Below are 19750 nucleotides of genomic sequence, written 5' to 3'. Positions count from 1 at the left end.
CTAAAATCACGATTTATATATTACAATTTAAAAAATGTCCAAAGACTGTCTACTGGTTAACATTTCGACCATGTAACTGTGACGACAATTTAACTTTGATACAAGGGCCAAGCCAAAACATAGTTACACCTTTTGATCACCTTCCGTGAAGATCCGGGGTAAAATATAAGTTGATTTATTCATGAAGTTTCAAGCTATTGGCCCATTGAACATACATGTACATACACAATAAATTGTACAAAGTAGTGTATGTAAAGACACAGTACATACATATGGTTGATTGCACTATTGGAAATTACATATCATACTATTATAAATAAAAATGGGCGTTAATGATATGTAAGTCGTTACTGCATTGCCAAGAGGCATTTAGATGCAAAATATACACATTTTGACAAAGCTATATCAGCAAATTTACATGATGAGTACAATTATTCAATGATTATTTTATGCGTAAGGCTAACATTATTTTTAGTATCTAGCTTTTTACTTCTAAGCTCTGAATAAGCTTCGCATTCCAGTCAAAAATCATTTTCTTTAATTAATGTTATTTCCAAAACGTAGGCACAAACTCGATCTTGCTGTTCAATATTTCGATGTCCACTTCAATCACGAGATTATGGCATGAGCACCTGAACTTTGTGAGCGCTTGTCTGACTTTGATTTAATCGATTTGAGGGAGATAAGTTTTCATGTTGAAAGCTGACTTGAAAGTAGAATGGGCTAACAGTTTAGAGTTTGAACAAATGGAGGAATGCCACCCCCGTGTTTCTGAGTTATCACCCGTTGCTTGAATTCAGATAAGAATGTATTGATGTTGCCTGCATCCTGGAAAATCCATGCATATCCGAAACCATATTGAAATAGAATGTTCTGAATATAAGTGACCCATGATGTTCTTCCTGCTTCGTCTGGACCATACAACATCATATATGTGTTTTGGTAGTCTACTATATTATTCATGTTGATTACATTTGTCCAATATTTAAAACACTTCAGAAGACAACTTGCATACAATGTATGTCGTCCACATTCCCCCAGAACTGGCCGAATTCGGTAAAGTATTCTCTGGAAATATTTCGCCTGTACCTTTTCCACAATATCTATGGTGTTACATCCCCAGATATCTGCTCCATATGTTAAACTTGGAAGTACCATGCTGTCGAAAAGTTTTGATCCCGTTGTAACAGGTAGACCCCGCAACTGTAGTGTAGTTTGTAGATTGATAGACATACGGTTTCTGCTTGACTTGAAAGAACTAGTAGGCTTTATGTCCAGACCAGTTTCGGAGTAAAGCACGATCCTAAATATTTATAGCATGACACGGTGCTTATTTGAATTCCTCTGTAATACTATTTTACGTAGCTTCGAATTGGTCCTCCTTTCCCGAAAACGACTATCTTTGTTTTTCCAAATTTTAAACTTAAACCCCATTTATCACAAAAGTAACTAACACTGTCAACGTGTTGCTATAACCTTCCAGCTGAATCTGCTTAGTTTGCGATGTCAGCATAAAATATAGAACAGATGTTTGGTGCGTCTTCTGATATACATATTCCTCGGCACTGAGAAGCGCTTATGTCTGCAATAAACTCGTTGGTATAAAATTAGAAATGTATTGGGCTGACCACACAACCCTGACGGGTACCAGTGCAACACGTGACAAAATCTGTGATGCCACTGTCTGTGCGTACACATGACTTTAGCTTGGAATACATATCACGTGGAACTGTCAAAATGTTTCCATGAATATGTCTGTGCCACAAATGAGAACACCATAAAAAACCTTTGAAGAGTTGATAAAGAATCAGTAAAATCTCCCTCCAGGTGATTTTGACAGGTATTTTCTAACCATTCCTTGTAAAGTAAACATATTATCGATCGTTGAGTAATTTTCGTCTAAATCCAGCTTGGTTTTCATGTAGAATGTGAACCATGCTTGTCACAGGAATCGACCCACAAAATCAGGTGGTCAGGCTCGCTGGTTGGCTGATGCCTGTCATCGTATCCCAACTGTGTAGATGGATGCTCACTGCCAATCACTGGATTGGCTGTTCTAGCCTCAATTATTTACAGACCGCCATCACATAGCTGTCATATTGCTGAGGGAGGCTTTAAGAAACGAACAACAGCCGTTTGATCACCATAACATCTGTTAGACTGTTTAAATGAAATGTGTATATTAAGACCATAAAACCAAAGTTGGCAAAGTGTTTTTTTGTGTAAGAAAGAACTATCTTTCTTGTAACTTTAGATGTGAGTGGGCAATGCCTTACTTATATTTTCTAATACTTCCTTCAGAGTTACATGTTAGTCATATTACAAATAGAATGGTCAAAGTCCGATTGAGATGTTGCTTGATGGTGCAGGTAGACCTGGGGTGAAGATGCAAGGGCATCACGCCTGGCACCATGTGGTTATGATCACATGCGCAGTGCAAGCAGTTCTCTACAGACACTCTTCATGAGCTAGATCCACTCTCTTTCATGAGTACATCTCTCCAATTATGGAAGGTCTCTTCAGGATGAACATCTGCTGGTAGCACCTTTGCCCACTGGGCAAAGCCTAAAGTTTGCAAAGAACCTCCAAAATGAACATATGGATGCTTCGTTTTATCAAAGTAATGCTTATTGTGACAACATTTTGTACAGTTTTAGCATTTTTATTTGTGTTCACACAATAGGTGAGTATGTGAGTTGGGTTTAACTCCGCTTTAAACATTATTCCAGTTATATCACGGTGTGTTCGCTTCATGTGGGAAGAAAGCCCGAATTGATGCAGGTCTCAGACTTTTATCACTTCGGTGAAACCCATGAGCATGGGTATGATGCTGACAAACCAAGAAACATAATCGGGTCGAACCGGGATTCGAAACCACAATCATAGGTTTCTGGCAGGCTCAAGGGATGCAAAGCTGCACAGTGAATCGCGGCGCCAAGACCACTGGGCCACCTGTGCCCCCCACACAATAGGTACCACTTTAATGAAATAATATCTAGAATTCTGATGTTATAAATTTCAGAGAAGTTATTTGTACTTTAAAACTTACTTCCAAAACAAATTGATTTAAGTTGAACGATTAACGAGACTTATTAATGAGTGATTTCGGTAATTTGTTGCAAATTAGGTGTGTCGGAGACGAGTGTGGGACTGTCGGATTAACAGGTCTAATTAGCACTGATTTAATCGGTTAATAAATTCGATTGTTGATTGTCGGATTAATGAGTGTCGGATTAACGAGACTTGACTGTACTTTGTTTTAGAATCTGTTACAGAAGAAATAAAAAAAGCCTAGCTCTCTTTCCTCCAAAATAAACGTTGAACAGCTAACAAACCAGTTGTAATTGTGTTTCAGCTAGATAATGAGTTGTGTAAAGAACAAAGTAATTCTGCTTCAAACAGATTTATTGAGAATATCAACAATGGCACATCAACATGCAATGTCTTCATCGAGGGTGTCTGGATATGTTCAGTAGTTAATAACCACATAGTCTTTTAGGAAATCAGATGATTGCAAGTTAACCAGGCTTCAAAAAAGAAATTGATATAAAGAATTCTTGGGGTACAGTATTGTCAAATGATGCTGAAAATTACCAGCACAGTAAAACTGGGGTAGACACTATGAACTGGATCCAACTAGTCCTCAATTCATTTCACAGTTGTTGTTTAATTAACATTACATCACTAGTCCTTATAACTTTTCACAAGTATCCAACCAGCTGACCAGCGGCTGTGTCAAACCCTGTAGACAAAAATGTTTAATAAAAATGTAATGTTTATAAATATTGAGTTAAATATACTGATAATGTAATGTTTCCAAAGAATACACTGTAAGGAGACATCAGCATAGTGTCAGTTCATCAATCACAGATGATTATCAAAAAGGAAAAATAATAAATATCATAAGCCAGATTCTTCATTACAAACCTTATACTCAGTGTTTTCCTTACATATATAAATGTGTGTGAATGGTTTCATTTTGTTCAATTGATGCAGTTTACCAGGAGACTTGCTCAGTACCATGAGGTCATCAGACATTACATGATCCCCCTACTGGTACATGCATTATGATTGCCATGACAATGATCAACACTACACATAATAACCATCATCAGCTCATCACAAATATTGCCCATAATGTTTATAGAATGATACATTGTTGTCCATTTCAGTGTGCTAGACACCATATAGATTCATAATCAAAGCACGTCGCAGGTGGTCAACCCAGTCAATGGATCAGTGTGCACACAAATTTCTTTCTCAGATCCCTTGGGAAGCCCATGTGTCCAGTCAGGACAGGTATGCAAAAGGAACAACTTTTCTTGCATCACAAATCTGACTTGTTTCTATATTTTTGACACTACTTCAGCTTGCAAACATCAACTAAGTCGAATCTCTAACAAGGAGAATGACTGGACATGTTCTACTGGACCTCCAAGGTAGTTTGGCAAACTGAAGAATGATGAACCCAACAAAAACTGGATATATTAACAGTAATATTTACATTCAGTTCAGGAAGTTTGGTCTCATTGTGTACATATATTTATTTGTGTCACACAGTAATGTACAGTAGCATATATACATGATATACAACATCAACAATTTACACAAGTTGTCTGATCCAGAGATCCCTAAAAACCTACAGCCAAAACAATCAACGGGTATACAATAGATAACAGTCTAACAGAATAACATAAACATGTACTAAAATGCTTTAGAAATGGAACACAAGATTTCAATGACATTTGGTTCCTTTTTATCAAGTCAGTGAAATACTGGTCAAACAGTACATTACAAACAGCCTTGTCATTGGAAATCTAATACCTGCCAATGTGGAGACAATGCTGTCATGGAGAAGTCCATACTATGGCAGGGGAGTCCAAGAATGGGTTTCATACACTGTTCCCATGTGAGGAATCAAACCCAGGTCTTGGCATGACTAGAAACCCTTAGGCTACTCCACTGATAGATTTACTGGGATGATATTCTATAAACTAATGTTGTTTTATCATAACAAAATCACTTGACAAAAAAACACCTGTCCCTATGTCTTCTTAATGGAGCTTCACATTACATCTTCACAATTCCTCAATGTTCAAAGTGTTATCATTGGTATCTCTAGGCACATGAAATATCACATTTTAGTACATGTTTAATAATAGACGCTGTCATTAAAGAAGAAACAATATTGGCATGTACCATGCACAGAGAAAAAAACAGCTGCAAAGGACAATCTAAATAATACCTATGACAAATATCTTAATGTTCCAGTTCACAATGTGAATGTAAACATATATAAAATGTGCAATGAGGAGTACATATATATACTTCCAGTCTTTCCATGTCACTTTCGTCACCTTCATAACAATACAACTTTTATAAACTTTCAATTTGAATTTTTCCGACTGCCATTACAGACAGCATCAGAGTTGTTCCGAGCTAGGTCCAGTGATCTAGTTGGTTTTCTTTGATGCCTCGTCATATGAGGGGGGAGGGTCCGAGGGCATGTAGACATTGTGAGGATTGGCTGGGCTGTAGTAGGCACTGCCAGCCGCCTCCCGGGCCTTCGCATCTGCAACAAAAACACAAGACATTAGTCACTAGGATACTTCACATCATTAGTTAAATTTGTAACTGGTTCATCTTGCCATAATTTGTTAATGTGACGTTGACATGATCTATACAGCCTTAAAATGGATAAGAGGCTGGTCACATGACCATGAAACAAACTTTAAACAAGCAAACCAAACCACAACACAATTAATAACCAGCAGTCTATCATACTGTTAAATGTTTCGGACCTTCCTGTTATTATAGAATGAATATAGTGCTCCAACTGACCACCCAGAACAACTGACACTCTTGTTACTTAACTGAAGGAAACCTCTATTACAGTTTATAGTGTACACAGTCACAGTGACTCACTACACACACACAACAGCATGTTATACATACCATGGCCGTTAGCCTGAGGTGGGGGGTAGGGCGGAGCGTTGGGATCCACTCCAGGGTACGGTGGGGGAGCTTCCGACATGTACACACCATCCTCTGTAGTCACAAACCAAGGATGGAATAATCAGTCAAGTAATATCTCCTTTACATCAATCATAATCAGCATGGTCAGAGCTAACAACAGTAACAGGTATTTGTAAAAGAATTTGAATCATCATCATCATCATCATCATCATTTGTTTTTTGTTTAACACCACACTCAGCAATATTCCAGCAGTCTGTAAATAATTGATCCTGGACCAGACAATCCAGTGATTGACATCATGACCATTGATTTACACAGTTGGGATATGATGACATGCACCAACCAAGTCATCAAGCCTGACCACCTGATCCCATAAGCCGTCTCTTACAACAAACATGGGTTGCTTAGAGAACAACTATACCCTGGATCTTCACAGGCTACATGAAATGTCAAGTACCACCATAGTATTATCAACAGATTTTCAATGTCATAGAATAACATAAGGTAGCATTTACATATTGTCTAGTCAAACGCGCATGTCAAATACAGAAAGTCAGCGACTATTGTGACTCTTGTTATTTAGAGAGTAAGTTTGGGGTTACGCCTCTTAAAGACAAAATTCCGGGAAAACAAAAACCTCACATGTGGAGAAAAGAATCAAGGCCTTGGTATGACGAGGCAGTACTTTAACGGCTTGGCTACCCCAATGCTTCTTGACAATGAGACAATAATCTCGCACAAAAGCATAACAGTTTACTGGTAAATTTACAAATATTGCTAATTAAATACTGACTGGAAGAATTATGTCCCTTGTAATATTAGAGCTTGGGTCTCTATAGTTCTGCATTAAAATGTGAATAATCACTGGGTAATTGGATTTTTCATTTCTGTACGTATAAATCTTATTTGAGGAATGTGAATCTCACAAATACCAAATATCCCCCTCATAGTATTATGTACATAAAATGATAACAACATTTCACTTCAGTAACAGTGCCTGTAGAGCAGTGAGCAGTACTTACGTGGTGGAGCTGTTGGGAATGTTTGATATGGGACCCAGTCATAGTGTGGTGTGTGGGGCGGGGCATAGGCTGGGGGCGGGGCCTGGTACACATTGCCCATGGGTGGAGTGTAGGGTGGTGGCTGAGGTGGCCTATTACGTGAGGCTGAAACAAATTTAATCCCAATACTATAAAATCTAAAATATGCAATGCAACAAAAAATAAAAAATTTAACACAATTTCATAATTTCAGGGGACATATTTTAATACAGTGTTGAACATAATTACTAGGATGCTTGGCTGTTTTCTGGATAAACAAAATTCATCACAGTATAATATAGGTACATGAGTTACAAAATGAGTCTTCAGGATATCAAAAACATAGTGTCATTTAAATTTCAGTATAGGCGTCCCAACATGCCCAATGCATGGTAACACAGACTTGTCAGTAGTTAATAATCTTAATAATGTTTTTAAATCTGCAAACCATTTGCGACAAAACCTAAAACAGAAGACATGTAATGAAGAAAAGAACACCAACCCAGCTGCCCAGCTTTCATCATGGCTTGACCAAACTCTATTGCTCCACCATGAGTGAAGTACATCTTGTACCTGGCTTCACCTGTCCAGTTGCCTGCAAGTACAACACCATGTGAATAAATCTAGTGAACATGTGGAACATGTGGAAACACTGAACAATTTATAACTCATGCAACCTTCTCTTAACTATTATCTTCCATATCTGTTGGCAATTTTTTTTCCTTTTAAGTGGCATCTGTCATTTTCAACAAGTTACATTTAGAGTTATCTCCCTTCCTCTGGTACTTAAGACCATGTATAACCAATCTCATTAAAATCAGACCTTAGTTCTTGATACCGTAAACAAAGATCTGATGACATCCCATTATGGGTCACAAGAAGTCGACATTAGCCAGTCAGAAGGCAGCTTTTTCGGCTTTGCGGCACTAGTTTCAAAACATATTTTGACAAATTCTGATTAAAAATTTTGAAAACTGAACAAAAGAACATTCTGGAATGGCTAATAGATGGCCAAGTTTGTATGGATTCAGTCATAAAGCCTGTAAATACCCTGTGTTGCATTTTTCCCAGTTGCATGATTAGAAAACACATTTCATGATCTGGTAAGTGACGCTCTGATTAGTTGGATGAAAGGTCTTCTGACGTGACCCGTAATGGGATGTCTTCAAATCAGTGTTTAGCGGTAGCAAGAACTAAGATCTGATCTTAATGAGATTAATGACATGCAATCAGCCCAGTCAGCGAGTGACCACCTGATCCTTAAGTCGCCTGACAAGCATTGGTTGCTAGGACCAGTTCTAACCCGGAATCCTCACGGGATGTGGAAAGTCAAAGGAACTCTTATGATTGTGCTAGGGAGCATTCTTCCTTTGGCAATATCCTGCAATAGTTGCATAACTATTGCAACAGTATGATGAGATTACTCTCCTTCCCATGATGTAGACTCACTTGTATTATTAACATTATTCAGCAGCAAAAGTTGTAAGGGTATTTAAGGGTGGTACCTATGATTATTGTCTGAGATAAACAGGTGAACATATTCTCAATGGCTACTCACACATCTCTTCAATCTTCAAACAAGGGACATTAGTTACAAGGATATTGCAAACGGCAATGATAAACAGTACTGTATTTCCTTTCTCATGTCTATCATCACCATTGATACTATAATCTATTGATATTTGAACCTGTCATCCATATATTACCATCAGTCATGGTCGGATGCAATGCATTGATTGTTCCATCATTTGTACCCCCTAGAATCGGCCTACCTCCCTGCTCGGCCAGGATCCGCCCCTTGATGTAGTTGGCGCCAAAGATGGGTTGTTCCAGCTCCAGGTCTCGCATGTTCAAGAAGGGCATGCTGAAGGACTGCATCTGGTCTTTTGGGTCAGTGCAGTTGAAAATCACCTGTCACAAGACAGACATTATTATCACATCTCCCACTACATCCTAAATTAAAGCGTCCTGATGAATTTCTAATATTTACAGCAACTAAATCATATTTGATTTATGTTTCATACATGTTAAGACCTGACAAGTTTATATAAATTACAAAGGGATTTTAAACCGATTATGACGATATTAAGATGAAACCTGTAAAAAATTCTCTTTCCTTACCAAAATGCCACATGCTACAAAGCTGCAAACATTGCTCTTAAAACAAACAATGCTTTGTTTGATACAAACTTGATAATTAACAGGCTACCATCAGAAACTGGAATACTGCAGAGTGTGGTATAACAACAAACAAAACAAACATTGTGCAGAGACTCTGATACAATAATTCAAATGTCTGATGTGTACACAGCAGACTCAGCACAGCCTTCATCCTTGCCCAGGGGCGGTCGGGTAGCCTAGTGGTAAAAGCGTTTGCTTGTCATGCCGAAGACCCGGGTTCGATTCCCGACATGGGTACAATGTGTGAAGCCCATTTCTGGTGTCCCCTGCCATGATATTGCTAAAAGCAGCGTAAAACCATACTCACTCACTCATCCTTGCCCAACACTATTTACACCACAACCCATGATGTCGGTCATAATAAATATGTACACAAAAACTACACAGGAATATATTAATAGTGCAAAGATCCTTTTCAAAGGTCAACATTACGACTTTAGAAACTTTGAAAAAGAAAAGATTTAGAACCTTACCCTATGAGTAGTCAGGTAGACACTCCCTTTCTTCTTCCCCTTAAAGTGAGGCATCCCATTGGGACCATCATAGGACATTTCAATCCCATCATAATAGATGAGGATTCTGAAAACAGGCAGAAAGCAATGTTAATAAATTTAAACTTTTAAGTAATCCTGCTCTTCCTTTCAAACCAATGGTAATACTGATGATAGTGTCTACCAAATTTTCAATTGTTACAATATGATACGAGTCAATACTTCTTGTGATTTGTATCCACAGAGATTAGAAAGCCCCTTAGGTGTTGACGATGAATGAACCCTTGCTGAAATGATCATTACACTTATTATTGTAAACATGGTCGAAGAAATAATTGTTTTTGAAGATATATTTAATATTTTGATGATGTTGAGAGGGTAAGTCTCAACTAAATCCAACTTGGCAACAACTGTCTGTGACATAACATTACTCATGTTACAACTATTACCAGCTACAGTTTGGGAGAATCCTAGAGATTTTCACCAACCTCAGACAATATAAGTTGCAGCAGTATCACAAGGGTATATATGTGGTTCAATGTATTCTTTCTTAGGGTTTATACGAGCCGTAGGATGAAGAGAACTATGGCCACACAAAATGTCAAAAAGGGACACAAACAAAGGTTGGCGACATTATAAGTATATTAGTAAACATTTTGCGTGTATTATATCTTTATTCATTTCATAACAACTATCATTAACAGTAGGCACGCATCAGCATCACAAAGCACATCTTCTCTTGAGCAGCACTATCAGAGTTTGTTTCAGTTGTCTGATTTCATGTTAGGTGAACTGATGAACAGAAAGTCAGCTGGACTGAGGTTTCCACCCTTGAGCTTGCTGAGAACAGGTGGCTGTCTTCAATTAAGGGTTGACTGGGTATTCTTTTCGGTTCATTGAGGTATGAATCGAAACACCGATGTGCCAACAAAAGTTTGCAATCAACGGAGAGTAGGATCAAAACAATGTTCATTGGACCTGTCAATTAAGGCAAGAGGCGAAGAGAACTGCAACAGTCAGACTGTAATGAACCAGAAGAAATATGTCCGGGAGAAGGCAGCTGTTTCAAATAAAATGGTCAGTTACCGCCAGATTCAAACATTACTTCCTTGGTTACAGTAACACAGTAGGAAAAATGCTAGTCAGAAATGAAACCCGAAGACATGAAAGTTGAACCGAGGCGAGCGGGAAAAAACAGGCGAGCGAGCCTGCACATTTACTGTTTCATTCATTCTCGGCCTTCGGTTTCAAAGGGTAGTTTAGACAATGAATATGCATGAAAGTCGCTAAATGTCCTGTGCATGATGATACACGTGAGCAGAAAGGGGATTCCCTTGACTGTAATATTGGGATTCCCCGACATTCCGCAGTAATAAAAGTAGTGCGCCTCGGTGGGCGTGGCATATTTTTTTTACAGTCATTGGGAAATGAATGCAATAACACGTGACCAATTCAGCTAATCAGAAGGAAGGAATTTCAATGAAGATAACGAAAATTTAATTACGTATTGTAGCACCTTGCCCTTGTGCAGACGTCTCACTGGCAAAGTAACTTGGGAGGCTTCCTTGAACAGGGCTGGCTAAAACTTTAAAAATCTAAGTCATCGTTCCTTGTTGTGACTGTTGATGCCTGTTCGAACCTCCACTTTCCATGCCAATCTTAACGAGCCTACTTTCCTGGAAAAATCTGGTGTCCTCCCATCTGTCTGTCATCCCGCTTGTCAGAGAGTTTTAGTAATGGTTCACTAATTACTAATGCCTGTTACCAATGGTTGAGAGGACTCAGCCCTTTTAGCACTCATTTGTCAGACAGTGAGGAGTAAAAACAGAATAATACAAACTGTTACTCATATGTTTATTTATAGTACTAACAATACAAATGACATGAGTCATAAAAATCAATATCAACACTAAAATTATAAATTTTCAAAAGTAATTACCGTATTCGACATATGCGCCCACGGCGATATTTTCTTATATATTGGCTAGTGAACAATCCCAATTAGCACCCCTTCCGATTGATCAATGGACATAAGACTTATTTATTCACGTATAATATGCACTCTGTGTTACATGCACCCTTAATTATGGGCAATTAAATTCTGGAAAAATATATCTGTCATATATAAACATTTCATGCTGTCAGCATAAACCACGAAATTTATCTTTCAACTCTGTTTTTTTCACCAAAATAATATTTTAATAAGAGCCCCTTATTTCTAATGTTGAGAGCGCCCTGGGCGCATATTACGTCGAATATGGTAACATTAAATGCAACACTAGCATGACTAGCGAATAAATACTCCACATTTGTTCATCACAAAACTTATCATAAAACCTGGTACCAACTGGTATGAATAAATTCTGTGCCCTGTTTGTTATCAATATTGGCATTTGTAGTCAGCAGCCAGAAGGAAGATGTTGATACTCTGAATGTAAAACATTTGAGATATCGCTTAATATTTTGTCTCTTCCCTGCTTGCAAGTTGTTTTTTCATGTCTTGTGTTTACGTGACATAACATATGTGACTCGTTGCAATCCTGCCATCTTTATGCAATGCACGAGTTCATATCTTGAATGGTAAGAACTCAATATAAATAGGTAAATTATTCTTTTGTTAAATTCTTAATTAGGAGTGAGTGAGTTGGGTTTAACGCCGCTTTTAACAGTATTCCAGTTATATCGCGGCGAGTCAGCTTAATGTGGGAGGAAAGCCCGAACTGATGCAGGTCTCAGACGTTTACCACTTCGGTGAAACCCACGAGCACGGGTATGGTGCTGACAAACCTAGAAACATAATTGGGGCGAACCGGGATTCGAACCCACAATCATAGGTTTCTGGCGTGCCCAAGGGACGCAACTCTGCACGGCGAATCGCGGCGCCTTAGACGACTGGGCCACCCGTGCTCCCTCTTAATTAGGAAGTCTCAAATGTATGGAAGCAAGTTAGTGCCAAAGTCTAAAAAAGAGAGTATCATCTACATAGAGGATACTTACATCTATGTACATGATGTAGATGATACTATAATCTACGTAGATGATACTATAATCTATGTAGATGATAATGCTCACATCTATGTGAGGATACTTTCAACTACGTACATAATATGATTATCTATTTAGAAGAAAGTATCATCTATTATCAACTTAGGTAAGAATATTTTATATTATGGACACTTGTTCCGGGTCAGTTATATATAACCTCTGGAATAATTAATATGACCGATTTGTTTGACTTTCTGCCTTGACATTTCTTTATTGAGGTACTATCTAAGCAGTACATGAAGTTAATCTTCATTTCAATGTGTCGAAGTCACTGGAGAATGCCACATGCCACAGTCTTACAAGTTACAACCATAATATAAAGAGGAGAGCACAAAATGTTCTCCAAACTACAAACAAACAAACAATTATAGGTCATTATACAATATTTTATCAAAATTACATAACATCATAAGATCGTTAAACATGTTAAAGCCGGAGAAATCACGCAAATATGTTGATTCTCATGATTTCTCCATTATGGAAATTAGGTTTAAGAGGTAAAACATGAATATGAAGGGTGAGAATCACTCAAACTATAAAAACTATATCAAACCCTCGTCATCATCCTATGAAGCAGTGAAGGTACAATTCTGCAGTTTGTGTTTTTATTTAAGCTCTGACGTTTGACAATTTGAAATGATCTCAATGTGTTGTAAAAATACGGAAAAGGCCAAATGAAAATAAACAACCAACATTTAATTAAATTAACAGTAATTAAGTAGTCAACTTTATTTAAAATATAGATGTTTGTATAAACTAGTATCCAGTTAGGGACTTCACAGGACAGTATAATATTACTGTCTGAGTTACGATCTGTATGATCATAATATCACATAAGGAGATCAAAGTACTGTATCATCTACATAGATGTAAGTATCATCTATGTAAATGTAAGTATTATCTACGTAGATGTAAGTATCATCTATGTAAATGTAAGTATTATCTACGTAGATGTAAGTATCATCTATGTAAATGTAAGTATTGTCTACATGGATGTAAGTATCATCTGTGTAAATGTAAGTATTATCTACATAGATGTAAGTATCATCTATGTAAATGTAAGTATTATCTACATAGATGATAAAAATATTTTAGACTGGCACAAATACGTTTCCATACAAATGTAGGTGTGAAATTGCTCAAAAATGAATAGGTAAGAAGCTTGTTAAAACTCAAATATTTTTTACTTTGCGTCTTACGACTCATCAGATACAAGTGTCCATTATACACCTCAATTCCTTTTCTCGAGATCTTGTAGTTACTCTGTTCCTTTAATCCCTTTCTCACTGGTCAGTAATCCTAATTAGTAGTAGTTTTAATCAGCCTAGCTAGACTGGACTAGCCCATTACAGCAACACATGAGCCCACTTACCATTTTTAGTTAAGTGTCTAACAACTGGCTGCCTAACACATGGTATGTCTGACAGTGACAGATATGGTGGAACTAAAAACTAGCACTATTTAGGCTTAATATTTACGCTTTTTTTTAGGTGGCCATTTTGACTCTTTGGTGTGGCTGTTTTGACTTGGGTTTGTGGACCTTTGGACTATTTGATGTGGACCCTTTGACTAGGGTGTCTACGGTCTATGGCTCAGATGTGTGGCTCTTTTTACCTGTTCCCGAGCCAAGTTCACTTGTGAGAAGTCATTTTGACTGTAATAACACAAAATAATACGTGTTTATAACTGGCATTCTCATGATTCTGTATCATTCACTTTGGAGTCCCAATGTGAAGGCGATACAGACACTAGATTCAACTCGCGTGGTGATGACTTGTCAACAACATCTGTCACTGAATACGAACAGGAACTGCGATTTTTCTAGATAGATATCTGATCAAGTATGGTGTTAGCCTAATTACAAGCAGTTTACTAATCCTCTAATAATCTGGTTATAGCAATGTATATTCAGAGACACATTCTAAAAACTAGAAACGTGTTGACGTTTGAAATGTTACCTTTCCCCAGCAAATATAAGCACTCCGCCGTGAGCATGAGCAGTGTTGAGCGACATTTTGTTATCCAAACTGTCTATTATTGCGTAAAAACAAACGTGACGTCATCAAATCCTGCGTTTTATCCTCAAACCACAACGCGCACCTGCAAAACAAAAATTAAATGTGGGTTTAAAATCAACGTAATGTTGACATTATTCACTGAATATATTTGATAGTGTGTTATTTCAGTTATATTAAGTTCAGCATATTTGTCATCGTGAGTCGTTTGTCTTGATTTCCCCATATACACCCAACCTATATTATGTTTCGTGCTGCGTTCACTGACAGGTGGCGTTGCGAAAATGTTTACAAGATGGTGGCAAGGAAAATTAGCACACGAGAATCGCTGAGTGAAACCGGGCATTAGCAGAGTAAGTTCTGTTGCTCCATTGATCTTTTTTTCATATCGTTTGTTCCAAGGGGCATGTTGCATGGTGATTTGTCATGGATGGTCGACGAGAAATGGGAAAAAATAAATAGATTCTAGAACTAGGCCAAATGAAATGTTATAAAACATCCCTCTGCTTTGGCCTCTGTCTATTCGTTGTTGACACACATGAATCATCAATGGGATGGAGACATATATGTTTCGAGGTATCTCGATCGAGTTCGGAAATGCTATGCATATATTATGAATCAGTTGAAATATTAATTTCTATTAATGTTCTCTTCTTGACCTTGCTTTGCAACTAACAACATGGTTTCCGAAACGTATTCAAAGAAAAGTCCTTTTTATTGAAATTTGTCAACAATATGCCCATTTTGTTCCATGACATTTTGTTGTTATGTGATTTTGAATAGACACATTATGATATATCTAACTCTAAACACAAAGATTGGTCTAGATCTGCACAAAGGCTGATATTCGGCCCCAAGTATGCACCAAATGTCAGTACATTTCCCAATTAATGTTAATATAGTTTTAACTAGGCCTAATGGTATGGCTTTGCAGAGGAACTTGTATGTTACTGAGAACAGGGCCAATAAAATGGAAGAGACAGTAATGCTAAGTTTTACATTGTTGCACTGTTAAGATACGGCCAAAATTAGGAACATGAGAACTTTAGAAGAAATTCCAATTTTGAACATTGTATGGCAGTGTATGCATTGGTTTACTTGAAGCCGATGTACCTAGGTACATCTTGTTACCCCAAATGGCATGATTTAGTGATATGAAAGAATCAGGTGTTCTTTAACTTCTTTAGAGCAGTATGCTTCAATTGGCATTATGACTTTTAAAATTTATTTTCAGAATTTACATTCTTGATGATGAGGTCTACCTAGAAAGCTGAGAAGATTTGTTTGGAAATAATTCTGCCTCAAGACTTCATCTACTCCAGTTGTAGATACATACAGTGATTAATCAAAATGGCAGGCGAGGAAAGCATACAATCTTCACCTGTATCTCCAAGACCTCAAGCCAGGTCCTATCGAGCTTATGTTGAACAACAGAGGGTGTTAGCCCTGAAACGAGAGGATCCTGATGGACCTAAGTTGTGGCGGCAGATGGTGATAGGATTCATCTGTGCTGCTTGTGTTGGCTTCATTATGTTCATTCTTGGAAGTATCTTCATATCAGAAGCCATTTCCTTGAAGTATTCTGCAACAATCATGTTGTGTGTCATGGGCATGGGTATGTATGTTCAGCGTTGATTCTGTGTGAAAGCCTTTTGCCTTTTTGAACTTCAACCCACTCAACCCACAGGACGTTAACTTCCATTTCAATTTAACAATAGGACTGGACCATTCCATGTTTTCTTGCCTTAAATATTTAGAAGCCATTTCTTCCACACTCACTCATTTACAACAGTTGGCCTTGTCAAAAACAGGAACATCATTCGTTTCATGTTTCCTACATAGTCTACCCCTATTCCCTGACCCCTGATGATGTAGGTTAGAATTGGTCTTCATCAACCCATACTTGTTGTAGGAGGCGACTAATGGGATGGGTGACTCCATGACTTGGCTGATTCATGTCAACATGTTGCAATTGAATAGATCGGTGCACATGATGTCAATCACTGGATTGTCTTGTCTTGACTTGACGTGATTATTTACAGACCGCCATCGTATAACTGGAATAATGCTGAGGGCATCATTGAACAACAGACAAACATCTAATGTTGTTCTTTTACCCATACATGTCATCGGCGCTATATTTAGTAAATGTATTCTCAGCAACCTGAAGACAATGATACAGTCCAGACTAATTTTGCTCTTTGTGTTTGGTTTAAACATTACAAAAGTATAAATAGAAACATTGTTCAAAATTAAGCATAAAAGTTGATGGTCAAGGGGTCTTTGTCGAAACCTGTGGTCCCTTGAGTCCAATTATATACTGATACAGAAAATTTAGGACCCCTACAATTTAAAACAATCCATAGATATATCATGTATATGAAGCTGTTGTGTTAGACTGAAAAAAACATATTTTGACTTGTTTGGGTCGTGTTCTTGTTTCGCTTTTATTATGTTTGTTTCAAGAGCTCTCTTTACAAATGTAAACAATTTAGGTAGTCAGAACCACCTTAGCTTGATCATAGCTGTCATTCACTTTTTCAAGTAAACAATCAGTAAACTGGTTAACACTATTTGTAGTTGTAGTAGGTGCAGAAGATCAAGTTATACGATATTCTTGCATATCATGATTAAGTTCTCTTAATGTCTAATAGGTGATATATAAAATCATGAAAATGTCCAAATTACGTATTTCATCTGCAAAATCACTGAAACTGGATAAACAAAATAATGATGGTTACCATGGTGATAATTTGGAATCTAATTTCACCTCTGTCAGGTGTGTATTTCTAAATTTTTCATTTGATTTCACAATTCCACACTTTATGTAATTGATATAAAACATGACAACAACTTCATAGAAACATGTCTAGGTGTTAAAAATATTTAAAACAATAATGTTGAGCAATTGTTTTCCATGTATTCAAAATAATAATTATGCTAAAATGAGACATATCAAATGTTTCCTTTATTGTATTTGATGTTTAAATAGGAAGTTTTAAGTCTAGATTTTTATTTCAGTTTGTGGTTTGATAATTGTCGTTGGTACAATTATCCTGGGCAAGTTGTTTATATCAAGAAAGTGGAGGAAGTCTCAAGGGAGGGAACTCCAGCATCCTCCAGCTGCTTGCTTTCATACATGTTCAGGTAGACAAAACTTTCTACATGATTTGCTTTCTTGTCAAATGATGAACATGATGAAACACCTAGTTTTACCTGCATGTTGCATGATATTGACATGGCATATACTAGTACTTAACATTTGCTAAGAACCAAAATTATCTTTAATCAGAGGTGTGATCCTCAGCAAATGCTAAGTAGTATATATGATAATGAAAATTATACTTTTGACAATTTTAAAGTTTCAACCATAGTTTAATGTGTTAACATTTTTTTTGGTTTGAGTGCAGAGATATATCGACCATGACAGCATCATGTGCACTGAAAAACATTTGAGACTGGCCATTGATTATAGGGAGGTGTTTGTATGAAAAAATGACACAGTTCTATTTTCTCAAATAAAAAAGTTCTAAAATTCTGGTTCACTATTTTGGGACTAGCTATTTATTATAGGGAGGGGAGGATCATGAAAAAAATGTTTCAAAATATGATACAGTCCGAAGTCCAGTGTACCCCAACCCCCCAAAATAAATGACAGGTCCCTCATTGCTAAGCTTTTTGTTTCACCATTTAACAACATATCCCAGTGATACTTACCGATAAGTAGTTGTGATTACATTAACATCTTAGGAGTTTTATCGATCCACAGACTGTAAAATCAAGAAGGTAGAAAAATTAAACAATTCCAGAGCTATAGATAAGCTTTTAGTCATTTGGGTTTGATTTTGATTGGGTATCCACAAGTTGTAGAGGGTATTCAAATTGTTTTTACCCACCTGTTTCTTGGCATTTGGGTATTTAACTTAAAACCTGTTTTGTAACAATCCCTGTAAATCATTTAAAACTATGTGAATAGTAGTATACCCGTTTGCGTCTGCTTATGGCTCCCTCTGTGGAAAACCTTTTTTTTTTACAAAACCTAGCATTGTAAGAAATACACTATTGTCTTAATTACCAATCAGCGACTAATTAAGATACAACATGTACATTGACTAGGCACGATGTGCTTTTCAATTGGCATCTATCAGTGTTTGTCGCAGAAGCTTTTCGGAATGTAACTGTCGGTAAGTGAATTTGGCGATCACCTGATACACGATCATTTTATCTCACAGTTGTAATACATTTTATCTGATAGTTCTAATATACACATTAACTTTATTTCAATAGCGTATTTATAGATTTTGGTGCGTATTTGATATGCTAGAATTTGATTTGCATATTTCAGTTTATTTAATGCATATTTTACGCAAACATGCAGCTGATCTTGTGCTCTGCAATTCTCAATAAAAAGTTATTTTCTTATTGCCGAGTCTCATCAGTTTAATGTTGTTCATGACCCTCCCCCCCCTTATGAACATGATCAACTTGTCATGTTTGTTTCCCTTTGACCATAATAACTCCTTGAGCGTGATATCATTGTCAGTAATCTATCACTACAATTTCAGTTATCTACACCCCATCCCAAGATCAACTGACCCAGGTAGGGTGTGGTGAACCGCCTCCCGCTTACGACTCCCTTGTACTGATGCCCCTCCCTCCTGGTCACCCTCGAGTCATCTTGGACTCGGATGGAGGATCGGAATCTGACCCAACAATTATGGTCCTGCCTCCCAAGTACGATGACATAGCTGATCCCCTGCCGCCTTACATAGAGGACAGACCTTGATGATGGTCTGTTACGGAGCTGGGAGACATCACTGATCTGCTGAGATTTCATAGGGCCACTTGGAGAACCTATGTGTTTGTCCTTGTATTGCCACGGGTGGCCCAGTTGTCTAAGTTGCCGTGATTCGCTGTGCAGAGTTGTGTCCACTTGGGCCAGAAACCTATGATTGTGGGCTCTAATCCCGCTTCGCCCCGATTATGTTTCTAGGTTTTTCA

General features: G+C 37.4%; 2 protein-coding genes across 2 annotated transcripts; one reads left to right on the top strand and one right to left on the bottom strand.

Annotated features, from left to right (window-relative positions):
- Positions 1-3387: 3387 nt before the first annotated feature.
- Positions 3388-14826, bottom strand: LOC124132737 (WW domain-binding protein 2-like). Its single transcript, XM_046496810.2, has 7 exons — positions 14693-14826; positions 9672-9777; positions 8790-8928; positions 7520-7612; positions 7000-7143; positions 5956-6048; positions 3388-5572 (listed from the first exon to the last, which is right to left on the bottom strand). The coding sequence occupies exons 1-7, from the start codon at positions 14746-14748 to the stop codon at positions 5454-5456; spliced, it is 750 nt and encodes a 249-aa protein (XP_046352766.1). The 5' UTR covers positions 14749-14826; the 3' UTR covers positions 3388-5453.
- An 8-nt stretch (positions 14827-14834) lies between these two features.
- Positions 14835-19749, top strand: LOC124132739. Its single transcript, XM_046496811.2, has 4 exons — positions 14835-15102; positions 15984-16364; positions 17771-17896; positions 19315-19749. Exons 2-4 carry the CDS (start codon positions 16100-16102, stop codon positions 19533-19535), a joined length of 612 nt encoding a protein of 203 aa, XP_046352767.1. The 5' UTR covers positions 14835-15102; positions 15984-16099; the 3' UTR covers positions 19536-19749.
- The last annotated feature ends 1 nt before the right edge of the window (position 19750 follows it).

The sequence above is a fragment of the Haliotis rufescens genome, unplaced genomic scaffold (genome assembly GCF_023055435.1).
Source record: "Haliotis rufescens isolate VD_foot unplaced genomic scaffold, xgHalRufe1.0.p SCAF_11, whole genome shotgun sequence".
Classification (NCBI taxonomy): Eukaryota; Metazoa; Mollusca; class Gastropoda; order Lepetellida; family Haliotidae; genus Haliotis; species Haliotis rufescens.
This window is presented reverse-complemented; position numbering and strand designations above follow the sequence as displayed.